The sequence below is a fragment of the Bubalus kerabau genome, chromosome 16 (genome assembly GCF_029407905.1).
Source record: "Bubalus kerabau isolate K-KA32 ecotype Philippines breed swamp buffalo chromosome 16, PCC_UOA_SB_1v2, whole genome shotgun sequence".
In the NCBI taxonomy this organism is placed as follows: Eukaryota; Metazoa; Chordata; class Mammalia; order Artiodactyla; family Bovidae; genus Bubalus; species Bubalus kerabau.
In genome coordinates, this window is record NC_073639.1 from 11,690,844 (window position 1) to 11,705,633 (window position 14,790).

Here is a 14,790-nt window from a genome sequence, read left to right on the forward strand (position 1 = left end):
CAGTCCATCCTAAAGGAAATCAGTCCTGAATATTCATTGGAAGGACTGATGCTGAACCTGAAACTCCAATACTTTGGCCACCTGATGAAAAGATCTGGCTCATCGGAAAAGACCCTGATGCTGGGAATGACTGAAGGCAGGAGGAGAAGGGGACGACAGAGGATGAGATGGTTGGATGGCATCACCCACTCAACGGACATGAGTTTGAGCAAACTTCAGGAGTTCATTATGGACATGGAAGCCTGGTATACTGCAGTCCATGGGGTCGCAAAGAGTCGGACACGACTGAGTGACTGAACTGAATAAATTCCTGAAACATCAGCTGAAAATAAGTGGTCAACTTTGGGTAATAGGGAAGTCTAACTAAAACTGTAAATTTTTTGTCAATTCTGGGGAAAGGGGAAGTGGGTGATGGTGGGGATTTAATCTTAGACATTTTTTTCTCAAGATTTTCTAGTAAAGAAAATTCTGGCCAGTCATGAATTAAGTTAAGTTAATGCCAATTTCTGGCTCCAAGTTATCTCAAAAAGAAGGTAGGGGGAGGGGCAGGAAGAGGAAGTGGTTAAGACTGACCACTTTTCACAATGCATCCCCAAGTGGACTGTACACAGCAGACATCAAAGAAAAAAGCCTACTTACATTATCTAAGAAAAACGAAAATCTACATTTAGGAATTGTAGGCAGATTCAGTTCAGTTCAGTCGCTCAGTCGTGTCCGACTATTTGCAACCCCATAAACCGAAGCATGCCAGGCCTCCCTGTCCATCACCAACTCCCAGAGTTCACCCAAACTCATGTCCATCGAGTCGATGATGCCATCCAGCCATCTCATCCTCTGTTGTCCCCTTCTCCTCCTGCCGTCAATCTTTCCCAGCAGATTGCCACTGAGGAAAAATAATGGGAACCCAGAACTAAAATTTGAAATTGGGATTGCTTAATTAACACGGATGTGACCCCTGACAACTAAGGCTGAGAAGGTTAACTGGGGTCATGATCTCTTGGCTGTTTAGAGAGACCACCACACAGCACACGTGGGTGTGGGATCCGCCAAGCTCACGTGGATGGCTTCCTCTACAAAAGAGCAAACTTGGAGAACTACCTTCAGGACTCATGCAACGATCAATTTCAGGCCCTCCGTTGACATTGGAAGAAGATCGGCCATGCGCAGAAACCTGCTGCAAGAGGACAGTGCTCGTTATTTAGTCAGCCTATTGACCATGTGGGTAAGTCTCCTCATAGACTCATACAGAAATAGAGGGAGCATCCCCTTGCTTCTCATCTCACCCTTCTTCCTATACACAGTCCCACTGATACAATCCCTTAGACACAGGACTTTCAATTGGTATCATGAAAACTGACACAGTGCTCCTCTTCGATACTGTGTTACTTTTGATCTCAATGACCTAAAGAAAAGGAGACTTTCATGGCATCATCGATGAACAAGGGAGTCACCCACAGCACAACACCTTCCAGAGGGTTCAATACCCAGACAGCAGCCCTGGCCCAACCAACTCCTTTACCATCCTAAGACAGTAGGAATTCCTCTGCAGCATCATCAGGATTTTTTTTTTTTAACTAGGAAACAGGGAAATAAAAGATAAAACTAAATGATAGGTTCCCACCTAACAAAAAGCTGAAGTCCCGGTCTAACACAAATATCTCTATATTTTTCGGTAAACTGAAAAGGCAGAAGAACCAGAGATTAAATTGCCAACACCCACTGGATCACCAAAAAAGCAAGAGAGTTCCAGAAAAACATCTACTTTTGCTTTATTGACTATGCCAAAGCCTTTGACTGTGTGGATCACAACAAACTGAGGCAAATTCTTTTTTTTTTTTTTCAGATCTTTTTTTTTTAATTTTATTTTATTTTTAAACTTTACATAATTGTATTAGTTTTGCCAAATATCAAAATGTTTAAGAGATGGGAATATCAGACCCCTTGACCTGCCTGCCTCCTGAGACATCTGTATGCAGGTCAAGAAGCAACAGAACTGGAAACAGAACAACAGACTCGTTCCAAATTGGGAAAGGAGTATGTCAGGGCTGTATATTGTCACCCTGCTTCTTTAACTTATATGCAGAGTACATCATGAGAAATGCTGGACTGGATGAAGCACAAGCTGGAATCAAGACTGCCGGGAGAAATATCAATAACTTCAGATATGCAGATGACACCACCTTTATGGCAGAAAGTAAAGAAGAACTAAAGAGCCTCTTGATGAAAGTGAAAGAAGAGAGTGAAAAAGTTGGCTTAAAGCTCAACATTCAGAAAATTAAGATCAGGGCATCTGGTCCCATCACTTCATGGCAAACACATGGGGAAACAGTGGAAACAGTGACAGACTTTATTTTGGGGGGCTCTGAAATCACTGCAGATGGTGACTGCAGCCATGAAATTAAAAGATGCTTACTCCCTGGAAGGAAAGTTCTGACCAACCTAGACAGCATATTAAAAAGCAGAGACATTACTTTGCCAACAAAGGCCATGGTTTTTCCAGTGGTCATGTATAGATGTGCGAGTTGGACTATAATGAAAGCTGAGTGCAGACGAATTGATGCTTTTGAATTGTGGTGTTGGAGAAGACTCTTGAGAGTCCCTTCGACTGCAGGGAGATCCAACCAGTCCATCCTAAAGGAAATTGATCCTGAATATTCATTGGAAGGACTGATGCTGAAGCTGAAACTCCAATCCTTTGGCCACTTGATGCGAAGAGCTGACTCATTTGAAAAGACCCTGATGCTGGGAAAGATTGAAGGCAGGAGGAGAAGGAGATGAGAAAGGATGAGATGGTTGCATGGCATCATTGACTCAATGGACATGAGTTTGAGTAAGCTCCGGGAGTTCATGATGGACAAGGAAGCCTGGCATGCTGCAGTCCATGAGGTTGCAGAGAGTCAGACAGGACTGAGCGACTGCACTGAACTGAAACTGAAAAGGGCTTCCCAGATGCTCAGTAGGTAAAGATTATGTCTGCAGTGCAAGAAATGCTGGCAGACATGGGCAGGGGAAATCCCCTGGAGTCGGAAATGACAACCCATTCCAGTACTGTTGCCTGAAGAATCTCATGAAGAGGAGCCTGACAGTCTACAGTCCATGGGGTCACAAGACTCAGACAAAACTGAAGCAACTGAGCACACGTAGGTAAACTGGCTCTGCCTACGACACACACGCTTGTCATCGTTGTTCTTGTTCAGTCGCTCAGTCGTGTCCAACTCTTTGTGACCCCATGAACCGCAGCACACCAGGCTTCCCTGTCCTTCACCATCTCCTGGAGCTTGCTCAAACTCATGTCCATCAAGTAGGTGATGCCATTCAACCATCTCACCCTCTGTCGTCCCCTTCTTTTCCTGCCTTCAATCTTCCCCAGCATCAGGGGATGCTTTTCTAATGCATCGGCTCTTCGCATCAGGTGGCCAAAGTATTGGAACCTCAGCTTCAACATCAGTTCTTCTAACGAATATTCAGGATTGATTTCCTTTTCCTTTAAAATTGACTGGTTTGATCTCCTTGCAGACCAAGAGACTCGCAAGAGTCTTCTCCAACACCACAGTTCAAATGCATCAAATGATAAAATATGCATCATTATTTACTATTATTTTATGTATTATTTATTATTCTGTAGGCTTATGGAATTTTTTTTTCATAATTTCAAGGGCTATTACACCTCCCAACTCAATCTTTTCTCTTTCTTAAGTTTCTTTCTTTTCTTAAAAAAAAAAAAGTATTCCGTTTAGGAGTTTACATGGTCAAAGGTCTTACCAAACACTAAGAAGTAATTCTGGCAATTTTTGCTGCTGACAGTTTACACGCTTGTGCCTTCTTCATCCCTGCATTCCCTGTGTGCACCACAGGGCCGGGGGAACACACCGCTCAATTCACACTTGCTAAACAAAAACACAGCCAGCATGGGTCCAGGGCAGGGACCCACCCACCCACGGCCCACGATCTGGAGGCCTGACATCCACTCGGGTAAAGCGGGAAACCTCATGGAGTCTGAGTTTTGTTCAATCCAGGAAAACCCAATACTTATAACATTCCTTCAAACAGGATCATCCGGAAGTTCTCTGGAGATAAAATACAAGCCTCAGCAATGACAGGCATATAAAAACTGAGCTGTTTCCTCAGATTTCACATAAGCAAACCTGTGTGGACGGTAAAACCAGGAGTGGTGTGTCTTGTTAGGAAACCCAAGGCCACTGAAAACCAGCACTGAGATGCACCAAATTAGCGCTGCCATGAGCAATAAGCGCGCCTCTCCTAAGCGCGTGTCCTGCACTCCGACAGGTGAGTGGTCCTGCAGAAACGTGGGGGTGTGTGTCCCTGTCTGGCCACCTTCACCTGACGAGAACTGCAGGTGGCTGAACAGCTGGCTCCTCAGAACTCACTCACTCTTTCCTCATAACACATGTCATTGACGGACAAAGTTTTTCAAAATTTAGCCTTTTTGCTTGTTTCCTGGTTTCCCCCCCCCCCCCCCCTGCTAAAACTGAAGGCAATTCCAAATTCAGCAGGAATTCATGCTAGAATGTTTAAAAGTTAGAATTTAAAAACCAAGCCCCAGCTGGAAGGAAAACCACAACATTCCCTGCAGCATTCGTGGATACAGCAGCCACTCTAGTCCGGTCATCTTCGGCTTCTGACAACACCACCAGAGGGCTCCTCAGTCACTGCCAGTCTCCCCATGCCACTATTACTGCCAGAGCAGCTCTTCAGAGGAGACTTCTGATTCCGACCCTAGGATCCCAGAACCTCACTGGGTCTTCAGAACCAACAGAACAACCCTCAGGTCTTCAGCCCACCTGACAATGTGGGAGACATAAGAAACTTGGGTTTGATCCCTGGGTAGGGAAGATCCCCTGGAGGAGGGCATGGCAACCCACTCCAGTATTCTTGCCTGGAGAATCCCACGGACAGAGGAGCCTGGGGGGCGACAGTCCATGGGGTCGCCAAGAGTGAGACATGACGGAGTGACTAAGTAACAGCAGCAGCAATATAAATCATTTAGCACAGTCAACGACGTGTAGCACTAACTCAACATTAGTTATCAGTATTTTTCCTCAAAACGCCTAACATAGGGCCTTGAAATGAGTGCATGAGAAAGGCTTTTGAATTGTTGAGTGTACAATGGCTACAAGGGATGTTTCTATATAATTCACTCCAAGTCACTTCTCTCTTCTAATCCAACACTTGCGCGATTGAAAACTGTCACTCAAGGAAATAAGAAATCCAAATTAAATTCATAGCAACTGGATCCTTAATGAACAGTATGAAAATGCAAAAAAGATATGACACTGAAAGATGAACTCCTCAGGTTGGTAGGTACCCAGTATGCTCCTGGAGAAGAGCAGAGAAAAGCTCCAAGAAGGATGAAGAGGCTGAGCCAAAGCAGAAACAATGCCTGTTTGTGGGTGTGTCTGGCGGTGAAAGTAAAGTCCAATGCTGTAAAGAACAATATTGCATTGGAACCTGGAATGTCAGGTCCATGGTAAATAGGAAGTAGTCAGACAAGAGATGGCAAGAGTGAACAACATTTCAGAAATCAGTGAACTAAAATGGACTGGAACAGGCAAATTTAATTCAGATGACCATTACATCTTCTACTGTGGGCAAGAATCCCTTAGAAGAAATGGAGTAGCCCTCATGGTCAACAAAAGAGAGTCCGAAATGCAGTACTTGAGTGCAATCTCAAAAATGACAGAATGGTCTCTGTTTGTTTCCAAGGCAAACCATTCAGTATCACAGTAATCCAAGTTTATGCCCAACCACTAATGTCAAAGAAGGTGAAGTTGAATGGTTCTATGATGACCTATAAGACCTTCTAGAACTAACTCCAAAAAAAAGATGTTCTTTTCATCACAGGGGACTGGAATGTAAAAGTAGGCAGTCTAGAGATACCTAGAGTAATAGGCAAGTTTGGCCTTGGAGTACAAAATGAAGCAAGGCAAAGGCCAACAAAGTTTTGCTAAGAGAACGCACTGGTCATAGCAAACACCTCTTCCAACAACACAAGAGAAGACTCTACACATGGACATCACCAGATGTCCATACTGAAATCAGACTGATTATATTCTTTGCAGCTGAAGATGCAGAAGTTCTATACAGTCAGCAAAAATAAGACCGGGAGCTGACTATGGCTCAGATCAAGAACTCCTTATTGCAAAATTCAGACATAAATTGAAAAAAGTAGGAAAAACCACTCAGGTATGACCTAAATGAAATCCTTAACAATTATACAGTGGAAATGAATAAATTCAAGGGATTAGATCTGATAGAGTGCCTGAAGAACTATGGACGGAGGTTTGTAACACTGTACAGGAGGCAGTGATCAAGACCATCCCCAAGAAAAAGAAATGCAAAAAAGCAAAATGGTTGTCTGAGGAGACCTTACAAATAGCTGAGAAAAGAAGAGAAGTGAAAGGCAAAGGAGAAAAGGAAAGATATACCCATCTGAATGCAGAGTTCCAAAGAACAGCAAGGAGAGATAAGAAAGCCTTCCTATGTGATCAATGCAAAGAAATAGAGGAAAACAATAGAATGGGAAAGACTAGAGATCTCTTCAAGAAAATTAGAGATACTAAGGGAACATTTCATGCAAAGATGGCACAATAAAGGATAGAAACAGTATGGACCTAACAGAAGCAGAAGATATCAAGAAGAGGTGGCAAGAATACACAGAAGAACTATACAAAAAAGACTTTAATGACCCAGATAGCCATGATGGTATGATCACTCACCGAGAGCCAGGCAACCCTGAATATTCATGGAAGAACTGATGCTGAAGCTAAAGATCCAATACTTTTGCCACTTGATGCCAAGAACTGGCTCATTGGAAAAGACCCTGATGCTGGGAAAGATTGAAGGCAGGAGGAAAGATTGAAGACAGAGGACGAGATGGTTGGATGGCATCACCAACTCAACGGACATGAGTTTGAGCAAGCTCCAGGAGATGGTGAAGGATGGGGAAACCTGGTGTGCTGCAGTCCAAGAGACAGCAAAGAGTTGGACATGACTGAGCAACTGAACAACAGGTTCTTAATAGAATGAAGATAAGAATAACGTCATTTGGGGGGAAGTTTCATATCTCAAAAGGTAAACAGAAAGATGCCTTTTGATCTCAGCTCACCTCTAGGTTACAGGGATCGGGTGGGGGGGTGGACTGTCGATGCCCGGGGGAGCAGCAGTGGACAGTGGCCTGGCTGACCTGCCTGTCTATACTTCACAACCCAGGACGGGGCCGCCCACACCCTTGGGGCACAGCAGGCTGGGTCTGGCCTGGGCACTGGGCAGGAAGCACCTCCCTTCCTAGCACTCAGAGCCTGGGGAGTGCGTGGGGTGCAGACCCCACCTCCGCCGCTGCCTGCCTTTGCCCCACTCTCCTCTAGGCCTGCCAGCTTAGCTCTCCTGGAAGTGGTGACTCTCTTCTCACAGGTCTCTTCCCTGAGCTATGTGAGTAAGTTAGTTCATCACAAGCTGATGTGCTCTGTGTGACTCAAGGGCTCTCTAAGAGAAGTCCGAGAAAGAGGCAAAAAATGCAGGCATCTTTACCTCCCTGTACATGTTCACACGGACGGGTGACTCGCTGGAGTACTGACTGAATTCCCGTGAACCTCAGTCATGTTCTCAATGTTTCTTTTGATTAAATTCTCATTCACACCGATCCTGATTCCCAGTGCTTACAAACTTGGTTGGTGTTGGGATTCAGAGGTGGCAAGGGGCAAAAAAGATACCGGGATACAGAGATGGGGGTGGAAGCTGACAGCGTACCGACCAAAATGAGAACTAGGGTGACGCTGGCCTGAGAGGCGGCCTGGGGACAGCGTGAGGCCGCAGGGCAACGCAAAGGGCTGTTTCCATGTGTATCTGACAAAGGTCTCACTAAACCGCCAGGAAATGCACTCTCTCAGCAAAGGCTGATGGCAGGAAGAGCATTGTTCAAAACTCTGCAACAGAATGATACTTTTTTTCAAAGTGCTAAACCTCCAGCATTTAAAAAATAAGAGAGCTAACAGAAGTAGCATATCTGATTACCTGTCCAAACATGTTCCTTTATTTGGGGGAAAAAAAGCTTTCATGAAGAAAATGAAAACGCATACAAAAAATGAGGGAATCATTACATTATAACACAGCTCAACAGACAGAACATGATTAGATGCAGGGACGGTTTTCCTTCCCTCCATCAGTAACAACCAGTGCCGGATTTTTAATGGATGCAAAGATTAGGGCTACGGTCTTTAGAGCCTGGAAGTTTACAGTCTAATGAAGAGGCATATGTGTACATGCAAAACCCTTCCTGGAAACCTCACTGTTCCAGAATGCGGTTCTTTCTGATGGTTTGTAACCCGTGCGCGGGAGCTGTTTTGCTACATCACAAGTCTGCATTTGGCACACCTAAATCACACCTCTACCCTCTAAGTTTGACCTCCCAGCCTGGTGCTCGAGAAGCCAAGAAAAGCTGGCCCATTTACCAAGATCTCTGGACAGATCCCTGGCAAACAAGAAGTGTCCATTGTTACATATAAGGCATTCCTGGTGCCCCGAGAGACATGCAGACAAAGAGGAAGGAAAACAGAAGGGCAAAAGCAAGGACTACAAAATCCCCTCCGTTTACCAGGCAGAATGTATGGATTTTCCCGTCCCTGGCAAGAGAACTATTCTCTTATTGAAGCAAGGAGAGAATAAAATACAGCATTCCTGATTAAACCTGTCCTGTTTCTATTGTCCAACTAAATGTTTTTATTAAAATCTCTTAAAATGCTAATGTGCTTCATGCTTCCATCAGCAGCCAGGACGCAGAGACAGCATGAAGACGCTGCCTGGGTGCTGCGTGTGAACGAGACGCTTTTCAGTAAAGTGTGAACGGATGGTGGGGATGGTAGGGAGCATCTGGACTCTTTCAAGATATTTTCCATAATTACTAACTGGTTCAAAAAGATGCAATACACTTCTCTGGTGGTCCAGTGGTTAAGAATCTGTCTGTGAGTGCAGGCAACACTGGTTCAAACCCTGGTCCAGGAAGATCCCACATGCCTTGGGGCAACTAAGCCAGTGCACCACAGCTATTGAGCCCGCGATCTGCAAGAGAAGCCACCACAATGCAAAGCCTGCCCACCACAGTGAGAGAGCAGCCCCTGCTCGCTCCAATTACAGAAGGCCTGTGCACAGCAGCAAAGGCCCAGCACAGCCAATAAATAAATATATATATATTTTAAAGATGCACTGACGTTAGAGGTGGGGGGAAGAGGGGACTTGTCTCCTGATGAGGTCATAGAGGGTGAAGAAGGGAAGTGATGGAAAACACCGAAGACCCTGCGAGTGCATTCTCTGCGCCCTCCACCTCCACTGCCCTTCTCTCTGGCGGCAGCAGCCCCAGTTTCATGAGTAAGGAAGGAAGGAAGCTGCACCAGAATCCACTTCTGCTAAGAACTTTAAAAAAAGACTTGAAAACAGAGCAAAAAAAATCTATAAAGTGCCCTCAACTGCCAGCACCATTTAAAAGAGCATTCCTGGCAGACTGAGTACATCTGATGACATGCCAGCTTTCCACATTTTTAGCAAAGAAGTCAGTGTCCTACAGTGAATTTCTTTGACAAGGGGATTATTACTATTTCTATGAAATTTAAAGAGAAATGTTAAATGCTATATTAAAATTGTGAACTTTTGTTTATAAACACGCAATTCTCAGGGGAAAAAAAGAGGCAAAAATAGTTCTATTAATGCTGGTCCCTACTTCATTGTGGTTTTCATAAAAAGAAGCATGTGAACAGAATCTAGCAGATACACTTGTGTAGAGAGTTGACTTTTTTGAATGCATCTTGGAAAATGGCACTGTGATTTTAAGTGGCCTGCTGCAGGGGTCAGAAAACATCTGTAAAGGGTCAGAGAATAATATTTTAGCCTTTGTGGGTCACGTGGTCTTTGTCACAACTACTTAACTCTGCTGTTGTAGTGTGAAAGCAGCCAGAGACCAAATAGAAATGAATGAACATGGCTGCGTTCCAATAAAACTTTATTGAGAAAAACAGGCAATGGGCCAAATTTGGCCACAGGCAAATAAATCCCTGGTCCACAAGAACTTTCTTAGGAAAGCTTTTCCTCTAACATAATTCTTACACTTTTAAACGCTAGAACAGAATAAACCCCAGGGTATGATGTTATAAAGCAGGAGTTCTCTGTCCTTGGCTGTGTATTAGAATTCCCAGGGAAGATCTGAAAAATTCTGTTGCCAGGCTGCACCACGGATTAAAGAATCCTTGCATGTAGGGCCCAGGTCTCAAGATATTTTTAAGCTCCACAGAAGATCTACTGTGTAGCTACGGTTGAGAACCTCCATGGAGGAAGTTTCTTGTGGTAATTATAACTGATCGTTCAGCTACCTTAACTTCTCTCTGTCACTCATCCAGTAACCTAACCACTGTGAGTCATCCATAGCCCAAGGAGAATTTTCTTTTTGTAAGTAAAGGAAAGAAACTCATTGCAATTTATTGAATGCCTACTCTGAGCTAAGTCTTAAAATGAATACTTTTATATCTTATGAATTAGGTATTATTTCATGTCCATTGATCTGTGAAGAAACCAAAGCTCAGAGAGGTTATATATAACTTGCCCAAATGGCACAGCAAGTGTAAATTCAGAATCTAAACTCAGGTCTGGCTGCTGAGCCCAGGAGCTCTTTGGCTAGTCTCACATTACAACCTCGAATTCCTCATGAAGTCTTGCACCCAATACAATTCACTGATCAAATTTTCATTGCGGTATATTTACAACATGCTTTCAGGTTACATAACTATAATCGCCTTCCTATAATTTAGTCAAATAATATCTAAGTCGATAAATAAATACACAGCCTTTCCTCATATAAAGAGGTCTTCAGAAAAAAATTTTCTTTAAAATGATGACCTCCCTCTGAAATGCAGTGGAAGATTCTTTTTTTTTAATCAGGATGCTACATTATTATTTGTACTGATAAATAGATTTGCTTCCATTATCATTTTTTGTGGTGTTTTTAAAAACTATCAGAAACATCAGTTCCATTAATTAGAAGGAAAACCAGTGTAAAGCAGGCATCCATTTAACAACAGAAGCTTGGGGCTTCCCTGGTGGCTCAGTGGCAAAGAATCTGCGTGCCAGTGCAGGAGACATGGGTGCGATGCCTGGTCTGGGGGGATCCCATGTGCCTCAGAGCGACTAAGGCCGTGTACCACAACTACTGAGCCTGTGCTCGAGAGCCCAGAAACCACAGCTGCTGAGCCCTTGCACCCGGGAGCCCGTTCTCTGCAACGAGAAGCCCAAGCACTGCAACTAGACTGCAGCTACCCCTCGCTGCAATGCAACTCGAGAAACGTCCATGCGGCAACGAGGACCCAGCACAGTCAAAAATAAGTAGATAGAATTATTTAAAAAAAAAAAAAAAGAGAGGCTTTATCACTTTCATACTGGATTTGTAATAATGTACTCTGAAATACTTCAGTATTAGTAATGAGATATGAGAACAATTAATCTGAATCAGCACCTAGGGATTCATAACATACAAAATATTCTCAGCTACAGCCATACCTTAGCCTTGGTCTCACTTGGTACAATCAGTGGAACTTGAGATGTGACGGTTAATGGTGGAGACCAGCAGTAGACAGAACCCCACTGTCTGTGCATGTACATGGTTTGGGATAGGGACCAGCTCAAGTCCATGATAGTGTAACAGGGAAGAACAAACCTGACTCCATACTGGCTGTTTCTTTCACTTTAACCTTTGTATTCTATTGCTTTTTCTACAAGTTAATCACTAAAAGAATGTTGCCTATAGCTTGAAATATACAGGACAGCCCACCATCAAGGCTCTGATCTTTAAAGGTGTAACATTTCTCCATTCATATAGAGATAAAAAGTTGCAGAACAGAGAATAACAGTTGTAGTGAAGGTTTAAAGGAACACTGTGACCTGATCTAAACTGACAGCTGTGAGAACAAAGGATTCAGGCACCAGGAGGTTTGCAATAACCAACCACGCCCCCTCCCCTTTTAGTATAAAAGAAGCCTGAGTCCTAACCTGGGTGGGAAGGCTCTTTGGGACAGTAGTCCAGCATCTTCTCAGTCTTCCAGCTTTATGAATAAAGTCACTACTCTTTGCCCCAACAACTCCTCTCTCAATTTACCGGCCCATCCTGTGGTGAGCAGTGTGAACTCGGACCTGGAAACAAAAGGGCCTGTGTGGAACCTGCCGACGTTGGCCTTCTGCTCCTCTGAGTATCGCTGCCACTTCAGCTGATGACATGGTTTGCCAAAACCAGCAAAGAATCTCATCACATCCCTATTGAGGGAAACTTTGAAGCAGTGTGGGCTTACCGGATTTTGAGCAACAAGTGGTATGGCCACGCCTACCTGCTAAACATGTCAGCATACTCCCAGTGTGATGTTCCACTGATGTCCAGGGTGCCTGGCTGCTGGGAGAGGTGACTGTCACTTTCAGTGTCCACAGCATAGGCCACTCCTGTTTTTCCCTGGCACAGGACAGCTCAATACCTCGACCTCTAAGTAGTAACACCACCCAATTATCTGATGCGTGACCGAGAAGAATGTCTAATGACCCACTTTTATGAATAAGAGGGTGTTTGAGATAAACACATATGCTGCTTATATTCAAATAAAGTTGATACAATTGATCCTACCCTACACACCGATTTGCCTGGCAAACTCCACCCCCATAAAAGTGGGCTTCCACCCAGCTGTGCCATTTATGCACCAAATGCCTCTTTTCTGCTGACCAACTACAATGTACAAATCAATGTCCTCAAACAGAATCTGCGAGTCATCATGATGATTGATTTCTTTAGGGCACCAAAATCTTCAAAACTGCTTAGTCCCTCTTTTGCTTTTCTGTCAACAAAATCATTACATGCGGAGATTAAGTGACCACTCACTTTATTTCTGAGGTAATAAAGGGTGTCAGTCTCTTTGTATTTAAGACCATTAACTAGTTTTTAAATACTAAAGAAAGCCTAAGCTCCAGGGAAAAGCCAAAAACCTCTCCAAGGTCAGAAGCTGCCGTGGATTTACATTTCACAGCTTCGCAAAGAAGTTTTGAGTTCAGAAGGTCAAAGAGTTACACTTTAGCTCTGCCAATCAGTATGAGATACTACCAGCCCTTTCATCACACTTCACAAATCTGGAAAATCTTTCACCGCCAGGAGACCCAGGAGACATCATCAGATAAAATATCAGCACATCAGACAGTTTATAATCTCAAGATGTTGGATAATGTTCCAACGTCCTTTTTTCCCTTTCTTCTTTCAACCAACAAGAATGCTCACAGTAGACAGCCCCTGGGCATACGCGTCAGCATCAAAATGTGAGACGTTTCAGCCCCCGGTGTCCACAGATGTGCCCCTCACTCTGAAGCCTTGAATTACTACAGCCTTGAAAGTCTTAAAGTGGGACGTGGATGATGAATTAAATTTCAGGGAAATGCTTTCTTCATCCATCTGGCAGCTGATGACACATTTAGTACTCTTTATTGCCTATCTGTCCTGAAGAAAACGCTGTGATTTAAACACAGTAAATATTCCTGAAGGGAAGGTTATCGGCTAGATCGAAGGGACTCCGAGGAACTTGGGCAGAGGAAACAGGAGATCACAGACTGAGGTCGAGGAGAAAATGGAGGATCCGGAAGTCAGGGATTAAGAGAAGAAAATGTCAGTGGTGGTGGGGAGAGAAAAAAATGGGCAGGGGGTGATGGGTCTACAGAATAGAAGGACTGCAGGGAGAACAGACCAATGAGATTTATGGGGAGAGAGAAGAAAGCTACTGAGGGAGCTGAGGCAGCCCAGGAGAGAAATTCTGGGCAAGCTGAAAGCAGAGAGAAGGGGTGTGGGAGCCAGTCTCCAGGCCAGTCCCCATGCTCTGATGGTCATGCCTGTGTGCAGTCCCTTCCCACACTCAACTGGACTGACATCTCCAGTTCCTAAGCCCTGATGGAAATGACGCTGTCCCTGACATCCAAGGCTAGGTCACAGACAGGACCTAGCACTCTCTTTCAGATCCCTCACTCTCAGGAAACACAGCTGCAACATTCTAAGAATACTGAAGCCAACCTATGAAGGAATCCACCCAGTGAGGAACTGAGGCCTCCTGCCAAGAGCTGGTGCAACTTGCCTCCAAGTGAGCAGGTCACCTTGGGAGGGGATCCTCTGTTCCCAGTCAAGCTCTGGGCGACTGCAGCCCTGGTGCACAGCTACAACCCCATCTAAGATCTTAATCCAGTTAAGTCGTCCCTGAATTCCTGACCCACAAGAACTGTGGGAGAAAATAACTTTTTATTGTTGTTTTAAGCTGCTAAATTTGGGGATAGCTTGTTACTAACAATATTATCTATAGATTACTAATAGGGTTGAACTATGTCGGGAGAAGGCAATGGCACCCCACTCCAGTACTCTTGCCTGGAAAATCCCATGGACGGAGGAGCCTGATAGGCTACAGTCCATGGGGTCGCTAAGAGTCAGACACGACTGAGTGACTTCACTTTCATGCATTGAAGAAGGAAATGGCAACCCACTCCAGTGTTCTTGCCTAGAGAATCCCAGGGACGGTGGAGCCTGGTGGGCTGCCGGCTATGGGGTCACAGAGTTGGACACGACTGAAGCAATTTAGCAGCAGCAGCAGCAGCAGCATGTCGAGAGAGCAGGAAGGGACTTCCCTTGTGGTCCAGTGGTTAAGAATCCACCTTCCAATGCAAGGGACGTGGGTTTGATCCCTGGTCGGGGAACTGAGACCCCACAGGCCTAGGGGCAACTAAGTG

General features: G+C 44.5%; 1 protein-coding gene across 12 annotated transcripts in view; it reads right to left on the reverse strand.

Annotated features, from left to right (window-relative positions):
* DCLK2 (doublecortin like kinase 2) overlaps positions 1-14,790 on the reverse strand; it is a 187,450-nt gene that overhangs the window by 38,205 nt on the left and 134,455 nt on the right. For 8 of the 12 annotated variants that reach the window (XM_055549582.1, XM_055549578.1, XM_055549580.1 and 5 more), the window contains one exon: positions 1,099-1,174. In XM_055549582.1, the coding sequence (XP_055405557.1) occupies positions 1,099-1,174 (76 nt within the window). The remainder of the gene's footprint in view (positions 1-1,098; positions 1,175-14,790) is intronic. The other 4 variants (XM_055549579.1, XM_055549581.1, XM_055549584.1 and 1 more) reach the window with 1 other exon arrangement.